This window comes from Cydia amplana, chromosome 23 (genome assembly GCF_948474715.1).
Source record: "Cydia amplana chromosome 23, ilCydAmpl1.1, whole genome shotgun sequence".
In the NCBI taxonomy this organism is placed as follows: domain Eukaryota; kingdom Metazoa; phylum Arthropoda; class Insecta; order Lepidoptera; family Tortricidae; genus Cydia; species Cydia amplana.
Window position 1 is genome coordinate 7,301,609 of NC_086091.1, and position 22,163 is coordinate 7,323,771.

The 22,163-nt window shown below is 35.9% G+C and overlaps 1 protein-coding gene across 1 annotated transcript in view; it reads right to left on the bottom strand.

Annotated features, from left to right (window-relative positions):
• The window catches only part of LOC134658817 (sex peptide receptor), a 173,150-nt gene that overhangs the window by 28,931 nt on the left and 122,056 nt on the right, over positions 1 to 22,163 (bottom strand). The window contains exons 2-3 of the mRNA XM_063514481.1: positions 15,176 to 15,465; positions 14,386 to 14,623 (exon numbers count right to left, since the gene is read on the bottom strand). Coding sequence (XP_063370551.1) covers positions 14,386 to 14,623; positions 15,176 to 15,426 — 489 coding nt within the window. The 5' untranslated portion in view covers positions 15,427 to 15,465. The remainder of the gene's footprint in view (positions 1 to 14,385; positions 14,624 to 15,175; positions 15,466 to 22,163) is intronic.

Sequence of the window (22,163 nt, forward strand, 5' to 3'; positions counted from 1 at the left end):
AATTGGAGCACTTTGGAATTCGTGGTCAGCTCCTTGAATGGATATCGGACTTTCTAACCCACAGGATATTTAAAGTAAGAGTAGGGAAAACTCTATCGAATGCACACAACGTATATAGTGGTGTTCCTCAGGGATCAGTGCTTGGACCAATCCTGTTTGGCATATTTATAACGGATTTGAAGAGTGTAGTACAGTCGGAATCGTCAATATTTGCTGATGATACCAAAGTTATGGGTAATCCACTAGTAACTCATAATATTATCCAAAGTGATTTAGATCGCATAATTCAGTGGACCAAAGACTGGCTTATATCACTAAATGCTGACAAGTGCACAGTTCTCCACATAGGTAAAACAAACCCTAAACTAAATTACCACATTGACTCTGTTCCCCTCCAAGCAGTAGCTAGTCAAAGAGACCTGGGTATCACTATTTCACATAATTTGAAATGGGACACGCATGTAACCAAAATCACCAAGAGAGCAAATTCTATGCTGTATATGATCCGGAAAGCATTCCATGTAATTACTAAGGACCTATTTATTAGAATATATAAGTCATACCTTCGTCCTTTACTTTAGTATGCTTTTCAGATATGGTCCCCCTACTTTAAAAAGGACATCACATTGCTGGAGAAAGTTCAGCGAAGAGCAACCAAAATGGTTATTTCATTGAAAGACAAGCCATACGAAGAACGGCTTCAGGAATTAGGTCTTACAACATTGGAGGACCGAAGGAAGCGAGGCGATCTTATCGAGACATACAAAATCTTGTCTGGACACTACAATGTTCCTAATATTATCGACCTATACACATCAAGCCAGAATGTAAGATTAAGAGGACACTCCAAAAAACTTGTCAAACCTCCGTGTGCTAGTAATCCTAGAAAACACTTCTTACCGAATCGTGTGGTAAATGTGTGGAACTCTCTACCAGAGACTGTTGTTAGTGCACCATCGGTCAACACTTTCAAAAATAGACATTTTAGAACTTTAAAAAGTGCAAAATACAAGTGCTTCGATATACACGCATCAGCTCCAAGAGCTGCTAGTGTATCAAATAAAATAATAAAATAATAATAATAATAATTAGATAGACTATATTTAGACTGCATTTGCAAAGGCAGACTCCAACCTAGTTTTACGCTCGCTTTACACTTTTCATATAAGATGACTCACGTTAGACCGGGCCATGTCCTTGTATACCGGATACTAGATCAGAAAAAATATAGATATTTCGAGGAGTGATAAAGGAGTGATTAAAGATGCTCAATGTATGGCATAGGTAAACGATACAATTCATAAAATTATAAATCATAGGAATGTAGTGAGGTTCACTGCGACACTTTCCAATTCAAATCTGACTGACGGTTCCACTCAGGATGCCATTTTATTTCGGGCTGTCCCCAGAATCAGCCAGGAACCAATCCATTAAAGAAGCTGTTCGGGTCATTCAAATAAAAGTCACTGTATCGCAGTCAAACACACTCAAGCATAGACTATTTCAATACATTCCATCAAACGCACAGCCGTCATAAATTCATAATATAGGTCTTCGACAGATATTTTCTACCCTTACAAGCTACGGATTTCAATGAACGAGCTTTGGTAGGAACAAAAGCCTTGGCACAATAGGCTGATACTAGCCTGTATTATTACAGCCTCTAATGCAGGCTGAAAAAAGCAAAAAAGAGAAGAGAACTAAAGGAGATAATATACCACAGAATAAAGGAAAACACAAGGCTTATTTATTGTGAAAAAACAGGCCAATTCGAACGTCCACCTGATATCAAAATGATATCATATCAGATAACCTTCAGTTTAAGATGCGCGGTAATTATTTACTACTCTAGCCACGTGCCGCCCAATGTACATTAGGATGTACACTCAGTTTTGATGGAATGTCAACCTTAATTCAAAACAAAGTATGTGGCATTTCATTTGTCTCGTAAAATTTTCGAACAAATGAGATTCAACCTATTTGAAAATACAACGAGATTCTAACTTCCTTGGCTATAATTTTGTATGGTGGGCGGCACGAGGTTAGCGGAATGCGGATACCCATTCACAAGGATTTTAAGCGATATAAAAAAAGAGGAAAAGGTGAAAACAATTATCTCGATTTTTATTTAATCGCGTATTCAAATAAAACCTTTTAATAAAAAACATGTTGATGGACCAAATATATTATGAACAATGGACAAAGCGGTTTTTAATTAACACAAAATGCTTTATCCTTTATCAAAAAGAGCTCTCAATTCAACGTTTTCACTCATATTAAACGATCCTTCGTAATAAAAAAAAAACACTGTAAACACAAAAAGGAATGAAATAAAACGAAATTGCGGAAACAAATTGGAAACATAATCAAAAGGAAATCGCCCTACTGATCTCTTAAAGATAAATAATAATGCTGTTAGAATTTGGATGGTAAAATCGAAAGCGAGGAAAAGTAAGTCACGATTAAACAAGATAGGGTGGAAGTAGCAATGTGTCAAAGAGACATTTTCAAAAATTGTAAAGTTCCCATGAAAAGTTCTCGGTATTTTTTCTGCACGTTTATTGCCAAATCTTCTTACAGTTCAGTTAGTTTCGATTTCTAGCTTTTCAGTTTTTCAAAGGTTTTGATACTTATCTTCTACCTAGCGTTATCCCGGCCTTTGCCAGGGTCCGCTTTTCGACTTGCTTTCCTCTGCTTTACGCGATCCTGGGCGTCGTCTCGTGTGCCATTTACGCTCATATCTGCTTTTGATACTTGCAAAGGTTTTGATACTTAAGGGACCCACTGATTACCAGTCCGCCGGACGACATCTGCCTGTCAGTTAGCACAAAAAGTTGACAGTTCCGAACAACTGGCGGACTGATCGGGCCCCTTTATAAAAAACAAAATCAAAATAAGGTGGTAATTATATTCCCCTTGCCCGATTAAGGGTTATAAAAACTTGTATCAAAAATGAAATTATCGACAAAGATGCTGCAACCAACAAAAGAATACAAAGCCATTATATTTGCATGCCAACTCACGTTTTCTTTATGATATTCACTCGGGATTAAAGCACAACCCATTTCCCGATTATTTCTAACATGGTGGCCGCGGATTGAGGAAAAAGAAGGAATTTTCATCGCCATGCAAAAGAGACTTAAGTGTACAAGAACTGTATGGCATTTACGACGTTTTATTTTTGTTAAGTTTGTATCAAAATGAGAAATATTTGCGCGAACATGTTTTGTGATAACGATATGTCTGAGTATACAGGGTGTTTAGTGACGGGACGATGGTTTTAGAATCTCATCATTGGTAAATGTAAGCGGAAACCAATATCGCGATAACGAATGTCGTAAGTATGAATTGGCTTCACTGTCGATGGTAAGGCGCCATTACAAGCGTTAGGTATTTGTATGTGACGTTATTGTTGCGAGGTTGCATTTGACATCTTGTATAGTTCATATTTTGATCGCTAAAAGCGTTTTTAACCGACTTCCAAATCTCAAAAGGAGGAGGTTATCAATTCGGTTGTATGTTCTTTTTTGACGTCATGTACATAAAAATCCTACATATAAATCTCAAAATATAATTTATTGCCTATTTTTTTAGATACAATTTTATTTATTGGGGTGTGATGTATATTTTACGAATGCTGGTAGTTTGAAAATTTCTAAAGTAGTTATCATTTTATACGACTTTCAGTATATCGTCGTAACTTACTGTGTCCATGTACAAGTACAAATTAAATTCGCGTTTTGAACTCGTATAGAAATAAAAGAAAGTTCCTATTTAAAAAGCGTCTAAATTGCCCTGGGTCTTACTTTTTAATTCGATAGTCCTCGTGATTCTGAGTAGAAATAACCGAAAAGTTGATGGATTTTCGAAAAAAAGTAACTTGTACACTTTTAAGTGAAAATGCCCAATACCAAGCTTCAAGCAGGTTTAGAATTTTTTGTAGGTTTTATAAACTTAGTTGCTTTCTTATGAATCTTATGTTAGCACATAAGATTCATAACTCATAAGCGATTTGTAATTGTGGTAGCCCACAGAGTAGCATTTTGTCAATTTTTAGTACGTAATAATTTTCTTTCATCGCACATAGCTGGGAAAACATTCTGTATACTCGCTGAAAGAGCCATTGAAAGCGATCTTTTTATGTAACGTCACGGGTAACATTATTTCCAACGTTTTCCTCAGATTGTCTGACTAATGAGTCAGACAAACAATACTAAATGACTGCTTTTTGATGGCTCTTTATCTTTAAGACTGAGATTAGATTACGTGGGCTTGTTATCTTTTGTATCCACGAATTTTGACACGAACTTTAAGATGTGGCGAACGAAAAATTACAGAATAGATGTAGCGTATAATTGTTTTCCATCGTATTTTCTCGGAAACATTCGTATTTGTCATGCTACTTCAGTCAACCTTTACCTCAGTACTTTTTGTACCGAGACTGATTGAAATAGCAACACACGTTCGTACGTTTCCGTGAAAATAGGATGGAAAATAATTATACATTATACATTGTTTGCCGACCAAAGTCATAAACTTTTGAAAGATTTTGTAAACAAAATTCATTATTGGCTCAACCGATCGATACCAAATTCGATGTTTAAAAATTTGGTGGGAAGTATTTTTGAAGCTATTATACTTATATTTATTTTCCTAAATTTTTTTTTGTCCGGTTCAAAAGTTATTAGGAAACATTTTTTTGGACCTTCGAAGCGATTTCAAAAGTATTTGCTTAATCAAAAATGTTTCAGAAACCTAAAAATTGTTTTTCAAACAGCTAATATCGAATGATGTACTGTTGATTTATTTATGTTTTTTTTTTCACTTTTAGTTATTTGTACGGGGTGCCCTAAATATAATTTATTTATTTTAACCTCTGAACTAATTAGCGGCTCACGAAATACACCTTTAACTCAAATTTCGTTAAAATAAATACCTAGGTAAGTATCTTATAGGCAGCAAAACATTGCAGTAGAACTATATTGAGGCGTGTTCAGATATTTTGAGCACCTCGGCCGCTCTAATATCTCTGATGGCGATTGTAGATTGGTGCGGCCTAGAAAAGGGATTAAGGAAAGCGATGTAACACGAATATTTCAGCAAATACGGTGTATTGTCATTATGACGTATCCCAGGGCGTTAATAATTCGTAGCGACACGTTTCCGCTTGTACAGAGCACGTTAAGTGATTTAATTTGACTTGTCTTGTGTATTCAGAAGCTTTACAAAAGGCACTGAACCCTTTGATAAACAACGTTAAGTATAATTAAATAGATAAACTTTACGTCCAAATGGAGCAGAGCCCGTATCATGAGTCACTGACAGTGTCAAAACTGACATTTCCGCTATCGAGAACGTAATTTACTTTCTATACATCTCGTTTGCACTAATATGCGAGTACGAGCGAGATGTATAGAAAGTAAATTACGTTTTCGATAGCGGAAATGTCAGTTTTGACACTGTCAGTGACTCCTGGTACGGGCTCAGGTGTGTAGGTGCGAATGGCACGAATCTTATACCTTAAAAGTTTAAACGAACAATTCGTGTATAGGTATTTATTTATATATTTCAGGCATCATGGATACGGCTCTAAGGAATTTGCTATATAGGGGTTTTCGGGGGCGAAAAATCGATCTAGCTAAAGTCTATTTTTTTATTCGGTAGACTAAAATGACATTTCATAGTATGAAATGACATTTTACGTTCATACTATGAAATGTCATTTCAGTCTACCGAATAAAAAAATAGACTTTATATCTTATCTCTGGGAAAACGCGCATTTTTGAGTTGTTGTATGTTTTCCGAGCAACGCTCGGTCTCCCAGATATTGATACATTAAAATTTAAATGATACATAATATACACAGGGAAAAACAGTGTGGAAATGAGTATTAAATTGAGCTTACATTGTTTTATGTCCATACATGTTTATTGAAAGTTATGTTTGCATACCTATCAGAAACAAAATATTTTGTTGGTCGGTTCCTAACAACGAAATTGGTTTTAGGATATTGATCAATATTCTATATCTTTATTAGAGACTTAAGTCCAGTTCTTCTTCTTCTTCTGCCGTGCCTTATCCCTTTATTTGGGGTCGGCCCTCCTCGTTTTACGGCGCCAAGACAGTCGGTCTTGGGTTGTCTGCTTGTCCAGTTGAGCTCGTTCTAGATCATTAGCAACGGTTGTCCACCACGTGGCGGGCGGTCGCCCTCTACCTCTCTTTTTATCCGGGATTGCCAGGGCCTTCTTTACAGCGTTGTTTTCGTCCCGTCGCATTACATGACCGTACCATCGCATACGACTTTCCACCATCTTATCCACTATGGGAGCAACTTTAAAAGAACCTCGGATATATTCATTCCGCACTCTGTCCAATTTTGTTACTCCGGCTGCCCACCGTAGCATTCTCATTTCAGTCGTGTGCATCTTTTGTTCATGCTGCTTTTTGACGGCCCAGCACTCGCTACCATACATCATGGCTGGTCTTACTGCCGTTTTGTAGACTTTGCCCTTCAGCCGAATCGGCATTTTGGCATCACACATAGACTTAAGTCCAGTTATTAAACTCAATTATCGATACAGAAATTCCCTATGTAACATGCCAGAATCTATCTATCATGTTATCATTATATGTAAACATAGTATTATTTTATTTTTAAATCGGCTAAATTTAATTCTTGTTTCTCACGGTAATTGGAACAGCTATTTTTCGTCTCATATCTTAAATAAGCCGAAGTGACTGAAATTCTAGATAAAGTTTTGAAGGGCCTGGTGATTTATAGTAAACCAATTTATTAAGATACTTGTTTATAAAATAATTTGAACTTTATTTCAATGTCATAAAGTTTTTGCATTATAAAACATTGCCCAAAAATTAGATTGGTTCTCTTAGCTCAAGTACTAGTTTCAAATTTCGACTAACACTTCGCACGTCATCATAAAAATGAATGAGATATGTTTGTTTTGGTTAAAATATTCTATGCAAAACTGAACCATATTATAAAGAATTAAGAAAGGGCGGAGCTCTACAATAAATGGCTCATATAAAAAAACAAAGGCGATTAGAATCGAATGGCCATGTGCGGGTCGGGTTCGCGTTCCGGGGGGTTCAGTAAGTTGCACGGATTTTGGCAATCTATTTTTATGTTAAACGTGAGTGAACTGTTTATCCTAAAATTATAAAAAAAATAATATATTTAAGATTCTTGCGATAAACTCTTTTGTTTGATATGCAACGCGATATAGTTTGAAAAACTTTATTTTTAAATTTTCTCATTTGTTCCCCAAAAACGACCTCCATATTTAAAATTCATTTGTTTACTATACATGTCTGACTTTGAGTCACAAATTTATATATGTGTGCTAAATTTGAACTTAATTGGTCCAGTAATTGCGGAGAAGGTAGATTGTGACAGACGGATAGAGGGACGCACGGGTGGTCCTATGGGGTTTCCGTTTTTGCCTTTTGAGATGCGAACCCTAAAAGAAACTGAGATGTCAGCCCACAGCCGTCAAAATAATATTTTAAACCACACCCATTAAGTAGGTCAAATTGGGCCTTATTTTAATTAGTAAATAAGGTTTAATTTGTATGCGATTATGAAGTTCAGCATTGGTTTGAGGTATACCAATGAGGGCAAAGGAACTGGGAATAGCGGGGAAGCGTCGTGGCATGGTAGGGATGTTTATAAGGAATTGCACAAGCATTTTCGAGGCCTTCAGCAGTCCGTTGGAACTGGTTCAATAGTGTAGGTGGTTAGGTTAATCTAGGTTACCTATGTTGTGACCTGGCCTGGACTTTGCTAGAATCTAATGATGCTGGAAGAGTTTGGGTTGGAGCATAATATAACGTAACTTGTTGTGGGTTTTTATTTGATAGTTTTAGAGAAGTTCATTTAAATTGTGTTAATTTTTGAGGGTTTTATTGTTTATTGGTTTGTGGATTGGACAAGCGCTAGTATTTTAAATTTGTACTAAGTGAGGTCTAGACTATTGATCAATAGACTTAATAAGATTATAAAGTTTGTGTTGTTCATAGTGCCATTCATATTGAATTTAAATTATATTATTTGTTTATTGATTTGTGCTCAGACAAGCGCTAATGTATGTGAATAATATTGGTGAAGTTTAGGTTACAAATCAATAGATTACTAAAGGTTTTAAAGTCATGTTTAGTTTTCAGTGTAATTTATTAATTTGTGATTTAATTGTGTTTAATATATTCAGTGTTTTGACTTGGATTATTTTAGTGATATTTAACACTGAAATGATCTTGGTTGGAGGACTTTATATATTAATTTAAAGTAGTTTTGTGAAATAGTTCATAGCTTCCTTATATAAATTATGGGGTAGATAGAACAAGTTCCAATTCAGCACAGTGCTGGGTGGTTAGGGAAATAGGGCGGGTAACCAAACGGTGTCAACTACAGCCCTAGTTCACTAATTGCGGATTTTTGATAAATACCAGGTGGGACCTGGCAGTTCCTGCGTTTATTAAGACAGGTTTTACCCCTGGAATCTGGACGATTTGGGTTGTCAACTAGACTTCTTAAAAAAGCCAGGTTCTAGTCCAAATATCCCGTATCTATATATTTATATATTCACTTTTATATTACCCTTTTCCGGCTATATATCCGCTGTCCCAACCCCCTGTGTGGATATATTGGCCAGCACACGAGGAATAGGATCTAGACTAAATCGAGCTTCCTCACTCGTCTTAGTTAGCTATAGATTAGAGATTACTCATTGCACATCGAGTAATTACGCGAGTAAATTAAATGTGTATCCCGGGATACTAGTTTGCAAATATATCGGTAGAGTAGTTGGTTAGTTTAGCTGTTAGGGTTAGGTTTTATATTTGTTTGGCTTAGGGAATGTAGGATTAATCTAGGTTTATAATTTTAATTTAACAAAGCCATTAGATATTCACAATAGATAGCTAGGTACTCGGTATTAGATACATTTGATATGGCTATTTTTATTGTATATTACGATTATAATTATGGGTTTATGGGTTAATTTCAAAATAGCTATAGCTAGGATGTAGTGTGGGGTTAGGGATTATTAGGATTTTATTACATATACTTATTTATGACTTATTGACAAACTTGACATATTTACTTATGACTTTAAATATATTTTGGTCCTTTGCAACGCTACTGGTAGAAATATATTGTGGGAAAAACTAAAGTTAATAACCACAATATACTGTAGTATTGTAGAGTCACTTTGCTTATGAAAGAAATATTTATTTTGCCTGTCCCTTGGCAGTCTGTATGCCGATTTCATTCTGTTTTCTACAGATCTGTAATTTTCACACTTGGCCTTAAAAATACAAGGTCATATTATTATTGAAATATATCAATGAGTGGTTTGTCTGGGCTAGGTCGAGGCAGATGCAAGACCGTAGTTTATTTTGGTCCGAAAGTGTGATTCAGAATGACTACAACAACGGTCTGGATAATATCATTTCATTGTATACTAAAATATGTTTACTACAAAATTACAGTATTCTGGGGATTTAGAGTGGATCAAATACAGCTGCTCTACTACCAGTATTTTGTTGGGGTAAATTGTCTCTTAGAGTTTATTATTCCTTTCATTTATGATTAAAATTAAGATTGTTTCAGTATCCCATACATTAAAAGTATTTTCAGAAGAGTTTCTTGGCGTTTCTTCTCTTCTGAAATTAGTTTATGAAACGCTGGTAAATCAAATATCACATAGTGCTTAGGAATACCTATTAAAAATAAAATAAAATAAAATAGGTATTATTTAGCCTAGGGACCTGACTTCATCCGGGCGTGACAGTAGATAAAGTAAGTTTGTACGCATTATAATAGTTAAAAATAAAATATTTTGGTATGATGTAAATATAATTATTTTCCTTTAGCTAGCTAGGTTAGCGAGGGAATATATGAAAGGAAAATATAAAATATAAAGTACAAACAAAAGGGACTTTCTACTGTTCACGGTAACTGGTCACGGTAGGGCCCGGTAGGAGATAAATTCAAAAAAATATAATTTATTATTTATTCATCAAATTGATTAAATGATTACAATTTATTACTGATTTCATCTGAATAAGATATTTTTCAATTTGTTTATAATTTTGTAATGATTTTTTCTTACAACTCGGACATATTTTACTCTGACATAGTTCACGGTTTAATAATTATTTGACATTATTAGGATTTATAGGCGTAATATTCATAACTCTTTCCTTATATGCGAAAAGGATTTTGGTTACTATTAGCGGTTACGACGAAGGGTTCTACACAAACACTAGACGATCATTTGGCCAATTTACTGATCCAATTCAAGATATTAACTTATTTAATTAGTATTGTTTTAGGTTAATAACATTATTTTTATATTTATTAATAAAGGTATTTACGGATTGCGGTATTTTAAAAGGGTTTTAGAATTTTAGATTTTCTTATTGGAATTTTTAGTATTTTAGGCAAGTCTAGGTCTAGCTAGGTAGGGTAAAGTAGGGTTAGTTGAGTAGAGAGGTGGGAGAGTGTTACACCTATCTGTCATTCTGCTTAGTAAAAATTAGATTATATTGCATATTAGATAAGTTTGTTCGCTGGCCGAAATCCCTTATTCTTTAACTTTGCCGTCGTTCCTAAATTTCTGTAAAACTGTGTAGTAAACCCGTTTCTGTACAATAAAGTGTTGTAGTGAGCTTTTTCATGTATAGGTATGTGTATTTTTTCAGTTATTTTCTTAATTACTCAATAAGTTCGGCTAATTACTTTTTTCAGTGTAGTCTTCAGGTTAGAAGATTACGCAAATGACCCCAAGTGCAATAGGCTAAGGTGTTTTAAGTTTCTAAATACCACACGTGCATAGCGATCAATGGCTAATAAAAAACTAGAAACTGTTCAGGTAAAATGGCCGATACTAGGGTAAAAAGCCATTACAGGTCTTTACGCTGCCAATAGGGTAAACGTACTCATTATGGACACGAGCCTGTATCTCGACCAATTTGCGTAACAATAACGTACATACCTATAGGTAAGTAGAATTGGAACGCTGCGCTGCCCCTTTTTTATACTTGGAGGTAAAATACTAGGAGTATAAAATACTTGATACTATGAAGCGATGATGTAGAATAAATACATACATGGTTTAACTGCCTTGAAATTCCGCCCATCATTCAGAAGACACGCAACACAATACGATGGATAAACTTCATAAGAACATAAGTAGGTACAGATGTAGTGCATAATTGTTTTCCATCATAGTTTCTCTGAAACTTTCGTATTTGTCATGCTACTTTTTGTACCGAGACCGACTGAAATACCAAGACACGTTAATACGTTTCCGTGAAAATACAATGGAAAATAATTATGCACTACATCTGTAAATAATATACTAAATACCAACTTAATCAGATATTATTTTATCCGATTTTAGGGGGCGAAATTAAATGACCAACTCAATTAGCGATATAGAAACGATGTGTTATTCTGCTTATTAAAAATTAGATTATATTGCATTGCATACCTATTGGGTAAGTTTGTTTGCTGGCAGAAATCCCTTATTCTTTAAGTTCGCCGTTGTACTTAAATTGTTATGTTTGTGTACAATAAAGTGTTCTAGTATGCTTCTTCAAGTATATACGTGTATTTTTAACGAGTATACGAGTATTGGAAAAGCATAAGCACTAGCAAAGTAAATTGGCTGAGCGTGCATGCCGTGAAGGCTGTAGGTAGATACGACTGTACGTACATGTAGGTACATATGTTCGGTGTTGCATAAAGAACATTACGAGTCCGTTATGGCCCTTAAATCTTTTGAACTGAGCTAGTTTACTCAAAGAGTCAAAAGAATACAATACCATTAAGTGGTAAAACCACAGGTCAGGATACTAATAGTATCAATGCCATTATTATAGTTCGTTTTTTTTAGCATTAGAAAGAAGGTAAGCGATCTTGACATGTCTTTTAATTGAAAAACGCTTTTTAAAAATCAGTACTTATACTTATGAAAGCAGAAGAATATAAATGATCGTATTAGATTCATAATTGTTACATATTTGCCGTGACTTATTTTTAAAACATGTTTTTTAATTAAAAGACACATCAAGATTGTTTACCTTTTTTCTAATGCTAAAAAAAACGAAGTATAGTGCAGGTAAGTGAACAAGCTCAGTTCAAAAGATTTTTACTATACCTACTCTTCTTCCTCGCGTTATCCCGGCATTTTGCTACGGCTCCTGGGAGCCTGGGGTCCGCTTGACAACTAATCCCAAGAATTGACGTACGCACTAGTTTTTTACGAAAGCGACTGCCATCTGACCTTCCAACTTCCAACCCAGAGGGGAAACTAGACCTTATTGGGATTAGTCCGGTTTCCTCACGATGTTCACCGAAAAGCAACTGGTACCTAATTATCAAATGATATTTACCCCTATCATAGAGAAATATAGCAAGACAAGAGTGCTCACTCCTTACATCAGTTCAGACTATTAATTTCAGTGTCTACATGTAGCATCGAGTAGCGGAACTATCAGTACTGCTACTTGACAATAGATGTAGCAGTACTGATAGTTTCGCTACTCGATGCTAGATGCTAATAGTCTTTTTGGTACTAAAACTGATGTATGGAGTGAGCACTCTATGTATTTTTTTCTCTATGCCCCTATGTACCTACTACTGGCGTTATTCATATACGCGCTACAAGCCTTAATTAGCTAATAATCTTTTGTCTTTATCTCACATTTTGACTGTACCTATTTATAACACCCCAATAATATCACCAGATAAGTCGTTTACGCCTCTTTGCTTCTTCGTGTATAAAACAATCAACTGTCGTTATACAATGATGGATTTGTTTTCAACCATTACGAATTGTTTAAAATTAAATTGGTTCCCAAATCCCTATCGATTTAGAAGTCAGGCTTTATTCCCTTTATTATTCTCTCTAAAAGGAAAGTTTAACTTTCCTCTCAGTCATTATACGTATCAGTCACTTTCACAGATCACTTCGTCTTATACATGTGCAAGTGGCGGAAAGTTTCCAAAAAGTTATGGAAATTTTGGGTATATTTCAAAAGAAACAAGGGAAAGTAATTTCGAATCCCATACAAAAATACGAGAAGTCTCCGAAATTTTACCATGTGAAAATTTCGCTATTTTGGAAAGTTTCCGACGGCACATTAGTACTTGATCTACAATGTGGAGCATTAGGGTGGATCAACTTGTTAGTGTCACTCGTTGCCAGGGATACAAATTTAAAATCCTGATAATATGTGGAGGGTGGAAAGTGGACTGACGTCAGACTTTCAATCCGGAAGTGGCGGGTTCAAATGCTGGCACCTACTAATGAGTTTTTCGGAACGCATGAACGGAATATTATTTGATATTTACACTACCTTTCGGTAAAGGAAAAAACATCACACAGAAATCAAAGGTGGGGGGAAATCATATGTGGGGACAACACAACGGCCAGCGAGATAACTATAGCCTCTAGTACAAGAGAAGAGAGGAGCCCTAGCTGTGCCTAGCAGCATTGACTCGAAATTCTTCATATTTGCGGAGTCTGTTAATCTGTAGTCTCCTTACTTACGGTAAAGTAAGAATAATTTGCCTTTCGGGAGCTGTTTTCAGAAGGTGTGAGTGATATTGCTGGTGGCATTTTAGAGTAATGCCGGATTTGAGTTATGGAATAAGTCTCTGGTGACACATTTCGGGAATAATTTTCTTAAAAGATTGGTTATGGGTATTATGGTGTGGATTGTGCTGTAATGCATTTTAAGACTGTTTTTTTTGCATTTGTTTTGGAAACTAAACATATTCTGGCTTTCTTTGTCCGTGTAGTACAAAATAGGTCCAAAATTTTCTTCGACCTAATACGACATGACACCAATTGGTCTATGCTGGCTCTATGCCATTATTTTCTTAGTATAAACGTTACATTTGATCTAGTCTGAATCTATAATTAAAAAGTACACAATGGCAGATACGTTTTTCAGTCCTATATACTTAAATTTTATTTAAAAAACTTACCTCATTCATATAGTTCCAAGCTTGACACGCCGTGACTGGACTCAGTGGCTTATATAGTGGTTCTCAAACGTGTACCTACATATAAAAGAACCACGGGGCAGGGAAGAGCATCGTGAACATGTCGCAAAGAGCCATGGCCATAAGCACCACGTTAGTGGCCGTGCGCATGTTTAGTTTTGAACCTATGAAATGAACCTATGATTTTGAATCTATGTTTGTTTTGGAAACTTGCAGACTTATGCTGGCTTTATGTGATTGTTTTCTAGTATAATTTTACATTTGGTCCAGCGACAATTGGAGTAGGTACTAACTACTAACTAAGAAGTTTAAAATGGCGGCCACATTTTTTTTAGTTTCATATGACTTACCTCATTCATATAGTTCCAAGCTTGACACGCCGTCACGGGGCTTAATGGCTTATAATGGTTCCCAAACGTGTACATATAAAAGAGCCAGGGGGCAGGGAAGAGCATCGTGAACATGTCGCAAAGAGCCATGGCCATGAGGACCACGTTGGTCGGCGTGCGCATGTGTCGGCGCGACAGCACGACGACTATGAGAGTGTTGGCGACGGTAGTGGTCGCTAGCAGGAATGGTGCGATGTATCTGGAAGGATGAACAAAAGTTTATTAGGTTCATTATACAGTTTGAAAGCAATTTGACTTGGGTCAACCACAGCTAATGGTGCCTTAGTATCGGTTGCACCAAACTGTCTGTCACCGGCTCACGGTTCACCGGAAAAACGTTAGCTAAATTAAGTTCCATTGTTCTCTGCTGCAGGGTGTGGCTGGGTAAAGTTGATCAGCCCGTCAAGCGCGGCTGGTGCCACTGGCCCTTAGTCTATTTAGATTCCATTTTTTTGGTATTTATTATACTAGTTGATACTAGCCACGGACTGAGATTCGTAAGTTATAATGTTCGATTTTCAATTTTGTTATACATATACAGGGTGACATTTAAGTCGTGATCAGTAATATGTTTTTCTAACTCCATAAACAACGGGCAATTTAATGCCCCTACTCTTACTAAAATCAGACAATTTTTTTTTTATTTTTTTGTTTATTTTTAGTCATTTATTTTACTTTTATAATGCAAGTACACCCCAAAATGCAAGTTCTTAAAGTAAGTATTAACTAATTGGCAAGCAAAAATACTCACCCATACATAGGCTCAGCATAATCAATGGGGAACTCGCAAGTCACATTCAAATACACGTGGCTGAAGTTAGACGCGCAAAAATTGTCCGTCGTGAAGTTCGTATAATCAGGCGCAGTCAAATTATCGTAATAAGTATAGTTGATCTTCGACACATCGATGACGTCATTTACACCATAAGGCTCGTCAAACGCGCCGGATTTGAAGTTCTTCGTGTTGTTGAAGAAGTCAGGCCATTCTTTTGAAGCCTCCATGTTGGTTGTTATATTTTCATCACGTTACGTCATTTTGATCTGTGGACAAGAGAAAAAGGTGATTAATTTTAAGTGAATTTTAAGTAAAGTTAAGTTGTTGTGCCTTTTAATGTCCGATTACCGCTGAACCGATTAAGGGGCTATACATAAATTACGTCATTTCAAATTGGGGGGGGGGGGGGGGTCTGGACATCGGATGATGGTAGCATGACGTAGGAGGAAACGGGGTCATTCGAAGCATGATTTTTGGATGATTTTAGAGGGGGGGGGGGGGAAATTGACAAAAATCGATGACGTACTTTATGAACAGCCCCTAAGATGAAGTTTGTTATTTCTGTTGACGATTTTGATTGAAGTATCGTGTTGAACTCCCGTTGAATCGGAACAATCCTGTGTCAAAATTTGCATTCCTAAGTTAGGTGGCAACCAAATCAAACCATTATAAACCTTAAAGTAGTAATAAAACAAAGTTGATTTTAGTTGAATTATTGGTTGTACCAAATTATATTGTCCGCAGTTGATGAATATGCGATTCAATCAACTGTTGAATTGAAGTGGACGCGAAATCTGACAGTTGGACATCTCGAATGGTGGCCCTTTTCTCTCGTATATTTGTTTTAATTAAAATCTAGACTAGAATAACTTACGAAGTTAAACTAGATTTATTTATAAGATTCAATAGATTATCTTAGTCCCCACGTCAACAATCAGCCTGGATAGCGGTAAATTGAATTCTCGGCGAAGCTTAATACAACAAGCTTTGTTTGGCCTCTAGTATAATCAACTTCGTTTTACAACTTTTGAAATAAGTGCTATTAAACGACCAAGTTTTGCCACCGAGTGTTTTAGGATTTGTCTAAAGCTAACTCTGAAGTGCAAATAAAATTGACGTATAGTTTGTAGCTTTCTAATAGAGCCAGATACCTACAGATGTAGTGCATAACTGTTTTCCATCGTATTTTCTCGGAAACATTCGTTTTTGTCATGCTACTTCAGTTAACCTCAGTACTAAGATACGTTCGTACGTTTCAGTGAAAATACGATGGAAAATCATTATGTCAACATTTTATAATAACAGATCAACAAAAGTTTTGAATTTGAAATTCAGTTTTAAATAAAATTTAAGGTCGTATATCAACATCTATTTAGTTGTAAGACTTTCTATTACACACACTTTGATGTGTTTTAATACAAAAAATTTCATTGACACAGATATTTGAATGTTTGATATCGTAGTAGTTCAATATCGTGTCGGATAATGTGAAACGCCCTAAAAGACCCGTTTGTCGTTGTCGGGACTATTCAATGTTAAAGCCACCAGTTATCAAATAAATTATTCATATAAGTTATTCGCTACACACGTCAGAGCTACCACTACCTTCCAAAACCCACAAATTGTAATTAGAATTACTTGAGAATTCAACCGTATTGTAACGGATTAGAGAACAATTTTTGACCACACGATTGTATAATATAGGATCATCTGAAAGTTACAAGTTTGGCGAGAAGTACCTACTGAAATTTACATATTGTAATTAAAGGTACTTGAAAATTCAACCGTATGGTTACGTATTAAAGTCCAATTTTCAACCGCGCGTTTATATATGATAGGATGTTCTGAAAGTTCCCGGCTTGGCGTTAGGGGTAGTTCCTTTGAATAATTTGTCACTCTTAATAGAGATTTAATCTTGAAGGCTTACAAGTAAGGAAGTTGTCGACGTTACACGGACATATGTAAGTGGTAGTTACATATGTAGATTGTATACAGCGACCGGTAAATAAGAAGGATTGGTATTGCCCATACAAAGTTACAGTCTATAAAAAAGTGTTGTGGGCCACATTTGCGAGGTCTCTATTCATATTTTGTAAGACGTTCCAGCTGGCTTCATAATAAAAATAAAAATATTTTTTCCAACTAGAAGAGTACCTCTCCATTGCCACTCAACATTGACGCCTTCCCCGAAAAATATGGTGCCGCCTTAATAGATTAAGAACTGGCCATGGCCGCTGCAATTATTTCTTAAATAAGTGGGGATGGAAGGATTCGGCATTGTGTGAATGCGACGAGGACATCCAAACCATAGAACACATAATCGAACGCTGCCCTCTGCACTCATACACTGGAGCTAGAGAAGACCTGCTGCAACTTACACCCGACGCAGCAGCGTGGCGCAACTGTTTAAATGTTGACTTATAATTGTATTGTTTTGGACATCTTATTGTTTCGCGATAATTGTATATATGTAATTGCCTATTTTGTAAAACATGCCATACGACTAAATAAAACAACAATCCATGAGCGAGCCTTTAGAATCATAGGACATATGTATTAATGCGGTCTTCAATGATGAGGAGATCGAAACATATAATTTTAGGCCGAATGAATGGCAAACGTTCTCGGGGTGGGGCACGTATGATTTGATCAAACTTTATGAAGAGGTCTGCTGGCTGCAGTCTGCACAATGCAGTCCACATAACTTATGACCGAAAGGAGAGAAATTAACAAGTGGCTGCGATCGTCATAAAAAAGAGAACGAGAAAGAAGATTTTCTTTCAAACAGTTCATGACTAGAGTTAGTACCGCCAAAATTTAGTACCTACCAATCTGAGTCACGTATAAGCAAGTCTAATTTCCCTGACTAAAGGTTGATAGTCTTACTAAATACTTGTCTCTAATTCATATGCATATTCAAAGAGAGCTATTATAATTTGGTAAGTCATAGGTATTATTGTATTATGAATGTCTGGCTGAACACTGTACCTATCAACATACATAGGTAGTTGTATTTGCTCATTATAAAATACATAAATATAATAGCTACAATTACCTATTTCGAAAGTCACTTGAACTTGAAAATCTGTGAATAAGGGTCGTAAATCGTAATCTTTGGGCTCACAATAGCCTAATTGGCTATTGTAATTAAGAAAACGTGCCTTTTCAAATTTCTACGAATTGGGAACTTTAGTAATTTCGTCTAGAAACTCGTTGCAAAGAATATTTAAAAATGTGGTATTGTGGGTGAAACTTTTCCCTTACCTAATATGAAATTCAAGAAATATTAAGCGGGATTAAATCCTTACACATATTCCCTTTTCTCCTTTCACCATTTTTACATGTCTCTGTTTGGCCCGATGGTTGACTGGTAGAGAATGCCATTCGGCATTAAGTCCGCTATATGTACAATATTTTTATGTTTTGTGCAATAAAGTTTAAATAAATAAATAAAGATTATCTTAGTGCTTTTAGAAAACGGCCCGATGGTTAACTGGTATAGAATGCCATTCGGCATTAAGTCCGCTATATGTACAATATTTTTATGTTTTGTGTAATAAAGTTTAAATAAATAAATAAATATTATCTTAGTGCTTTTAGAAAAAGTTGATGCTATGGTAATGGCTCAAAAAATGTTGTCTTGATTATAGAGGTATGTTCAGATATTTGTGAACACCTTGGCCGCTCCGATATATCTGATGGCGACTGTACATCCAAAAATGCCCAAACACCCTTGCTTAATTTCTGTCTGGCTGAACTAATTAAGTTTATATTAACTCAATCTTCCAAGCAGCAATATTATGAAGCCAGAGGCCCTTCGTTAGGTAAATTGCTCTAATTGATGTCGGCCATCTTACCGCTCTAATTGATTACTAACAGATAGTTGGTCAGTACATACAGTATGAGAAAATATAGTAGGCCCATGTTTTTACTGTTACAATAACGGATATCTGATTGATACAATTCCCAATGTTTAACAATATCATACAGAGTATTTTTACATTTAGCCGTAATTCGAGAGGTATTTATGTGTATGTTAAAGGACCAACACCGAAATGGTGAAATACTTCACTATTGCATACATTTCGCCTACTTTGTTCAATATTTTACGGGAAAGTTAATAAAACTGGTCTAGATATCTTTATTAAAGTATATATATGCGTAATATTTCCCTCGTAGCAACATCAATTCTTCATTAACTAGTGCAGCTGTGGTTTGAACCACTAATAGATGGCAGCCATCTTATCGCTGTAATTGATTACTAACAGATACCTAGTTGTTCAGTCGGGCGGTGGACCAAATACAGTACGAAAAGGTGTATATTAGCACAGAATAAATAATAGTACTAAGTACAGAAGACTCACTCTCTAACAAAACGCGTCTATTACGATCAGCACAGATATGGCCGCTAGGTGGCGACAGCGCCACGCGCGGCTTATGGCTTTCCTCAAAATTGGGGCCGGAACGGATGTACTTTTAGCTACCTGTAGCAAAGCGACGAAATCGCGGAGTGAGCCACGCCTGATATTAGGTACTCTAACATATTTATAATAATGAACTAAATTTATGCTAAAAAGTAATCTATACTATACCTACTATCAGATATAGATATACAGGGAGTTTCCTGTAAGGCTGTAACAGGAGCAATAAATTAAACTGTAGGCTGTACTCCTCGAACTGACCAACATTTGTTCAGCAACTTTTGAAAATAACTCATGTTTTGATTTTTATTACACTTTAAAGTTTATTCTAAGATGCAATGTATTGCAAATTTTGTTATATTTAAAGCGTGACAAGCAACGTCAAACACACTGATGTCAGCGTACATTGAAGGCAATATTTATTTTGTATGAAAAAGAGGAAGTCTAAAGGATTCATAATTTTTAAAAGTTGCTGAACAAATGTTGGTCAGTTTGAGAAGTACTTTAGTTTAATTTATTGCTCCTGTTATAGGAAGCACCCTGTATGTTACGTTAATGGCGAAGACAAGTTTTATTTGTGTAATTTAAGCATGTCGTTTTAAAATGAGAGCGTAATTTCAAATGTATGGGCGCGGCTTTTTGGTAACAGGTTCGTGTGACTCTTAAAGTAGGTATATATTTCTTCCTCCTCCTCGCCAAGTCGGTAGTGACCTTGCCTACGGAGCTGGACGTCCCGGGTTCAAATCCCGGCATGGACATTGACCCCCGGTCAAAATTTGGAGACCTCTGCGGTCCTACTGTATCGGTCTCCCGTACAGTTTAATATTAAGTTGTCCGGTAAGTCCGAGGGGGTCTGTCATTAGTTATAATAGTTATAGTTACTCAATTAAGATTCATCGTCAAACTTGCTGAGATTGGGTAACTTATAAATTTGATTGGTCTTTTAGAAATAAATAATTGAAATTAATAATGAGTAATTTAAAGGAAAGAATTGTGTTTGTATTCTTTTATCTACACACATGTCATTAGTGCTCTATAATGCGTTCAGAAACCGTAGGAAATGACAAGCTTTATTACAACCAATTTTACTATGAGAACTTTCTTATCTGTGGTAGTAGGAAAATTTGTACTTTAATGTACGAGTACATAGGTAACGTTATAGATTTTTGTAAGGTTATGAGTTTAAATTTGGAACAGCAGTCAAAACTCAAGTGAGTCTCTATTCTAGTATCCATAGATATTAAAACAGTTATCGATATGAAACGTCAATTTAGTATGTTTTTTTAATATAAACCGCACGATATTTGATCTCGAGTGACATGAGAATAGGGACTTCATTATTGTGTCTAGGAATTAAAAAAAACTACGGATGTGTGACATGCGTGAAAAAGTTTTCATTCACCGCCATTTGACGTACAGTTTATCTTTTAGTTAGTTTTAATTTAAGTATGTGTTTAGATAAAGTAGTGTATGTAACTGTACATAATTAGGCATTAAAATACTCGTGTGATCCTTTTAAGAAACTCACTAACGTTCGTTTCTTAAACCCACACTCGTATTTTAATGCCTCTCATTATGTAGCAGTCACATAAACTACTATTACGTAACACCATACATTCCTTATCCCATCTATTTTCGTCACGCCATACAATATGTTCCATCTTAACATTTTTATTTTTTATAATTTTGAAGTGAAAACTTCTTTAGCGGCGCTGGGCACTTTTTAAGGTGAGGGAAAAATGATAAACTCGAGACAGCGTAAGGCGATCACGTGACCGTAAGGGGCGTAAGGCGATCACGTGACCGTAAGCCCCGTAAGGTGGCCACTCATAATTTAAATGGCATTTAAATCAATAGGCCTAAAGAAAAACTCAATGTTATTTGACATTTATGTTGCGGACTCCTTTTCAAGACTCTTTACCTATGTTCAAATAATTTGACGTTGTCTGCCAAGTATGTAAATAATCATGTCAATGAAAAAGTGTGATCTTATTTGAGAATGATAATAATATATAATAAATAAATAGAATACCTCCGCTAAACGTATGTATCGTGTTACCGGGCGTCGGTAACATAGTGAGGTGAGTTTTCACTTCTATCGGCACTCCCGGAGTGCAACCGTTGTTGCTTGTTTTTCATCCGTCATCTTTAAGGATGACTCACGCTATACCGGGCTGGGGCCGGGCCGGAGCTTCCGGTGCTTAGTTTTCTATGGAAAGCACCACGTGATCACCGATCAGACGTCATAGAAAATGATATGTCGGAGGCCTCGGCCCGGGCCCGGCCGTGTCTAGCGTGAGTCATCGTTTAATATACTTAAAATAGACTCTCGAAATATTGGGTGAGGAAGATAATTTCCATTATTAAAATTCAATAATACAAACAGAAAACAAACAATTTCTAACTCGTATAAACTGAATATTTACCAGAGTCCCGATAACGAACCGTTTAGTTTGTACAAACTTTCTAGTTTAAAACTTACACGGAGAGTATTCGGTTTACCTAGATTTTCGCACTAACCCATTATACGAGCACGTTGTGGA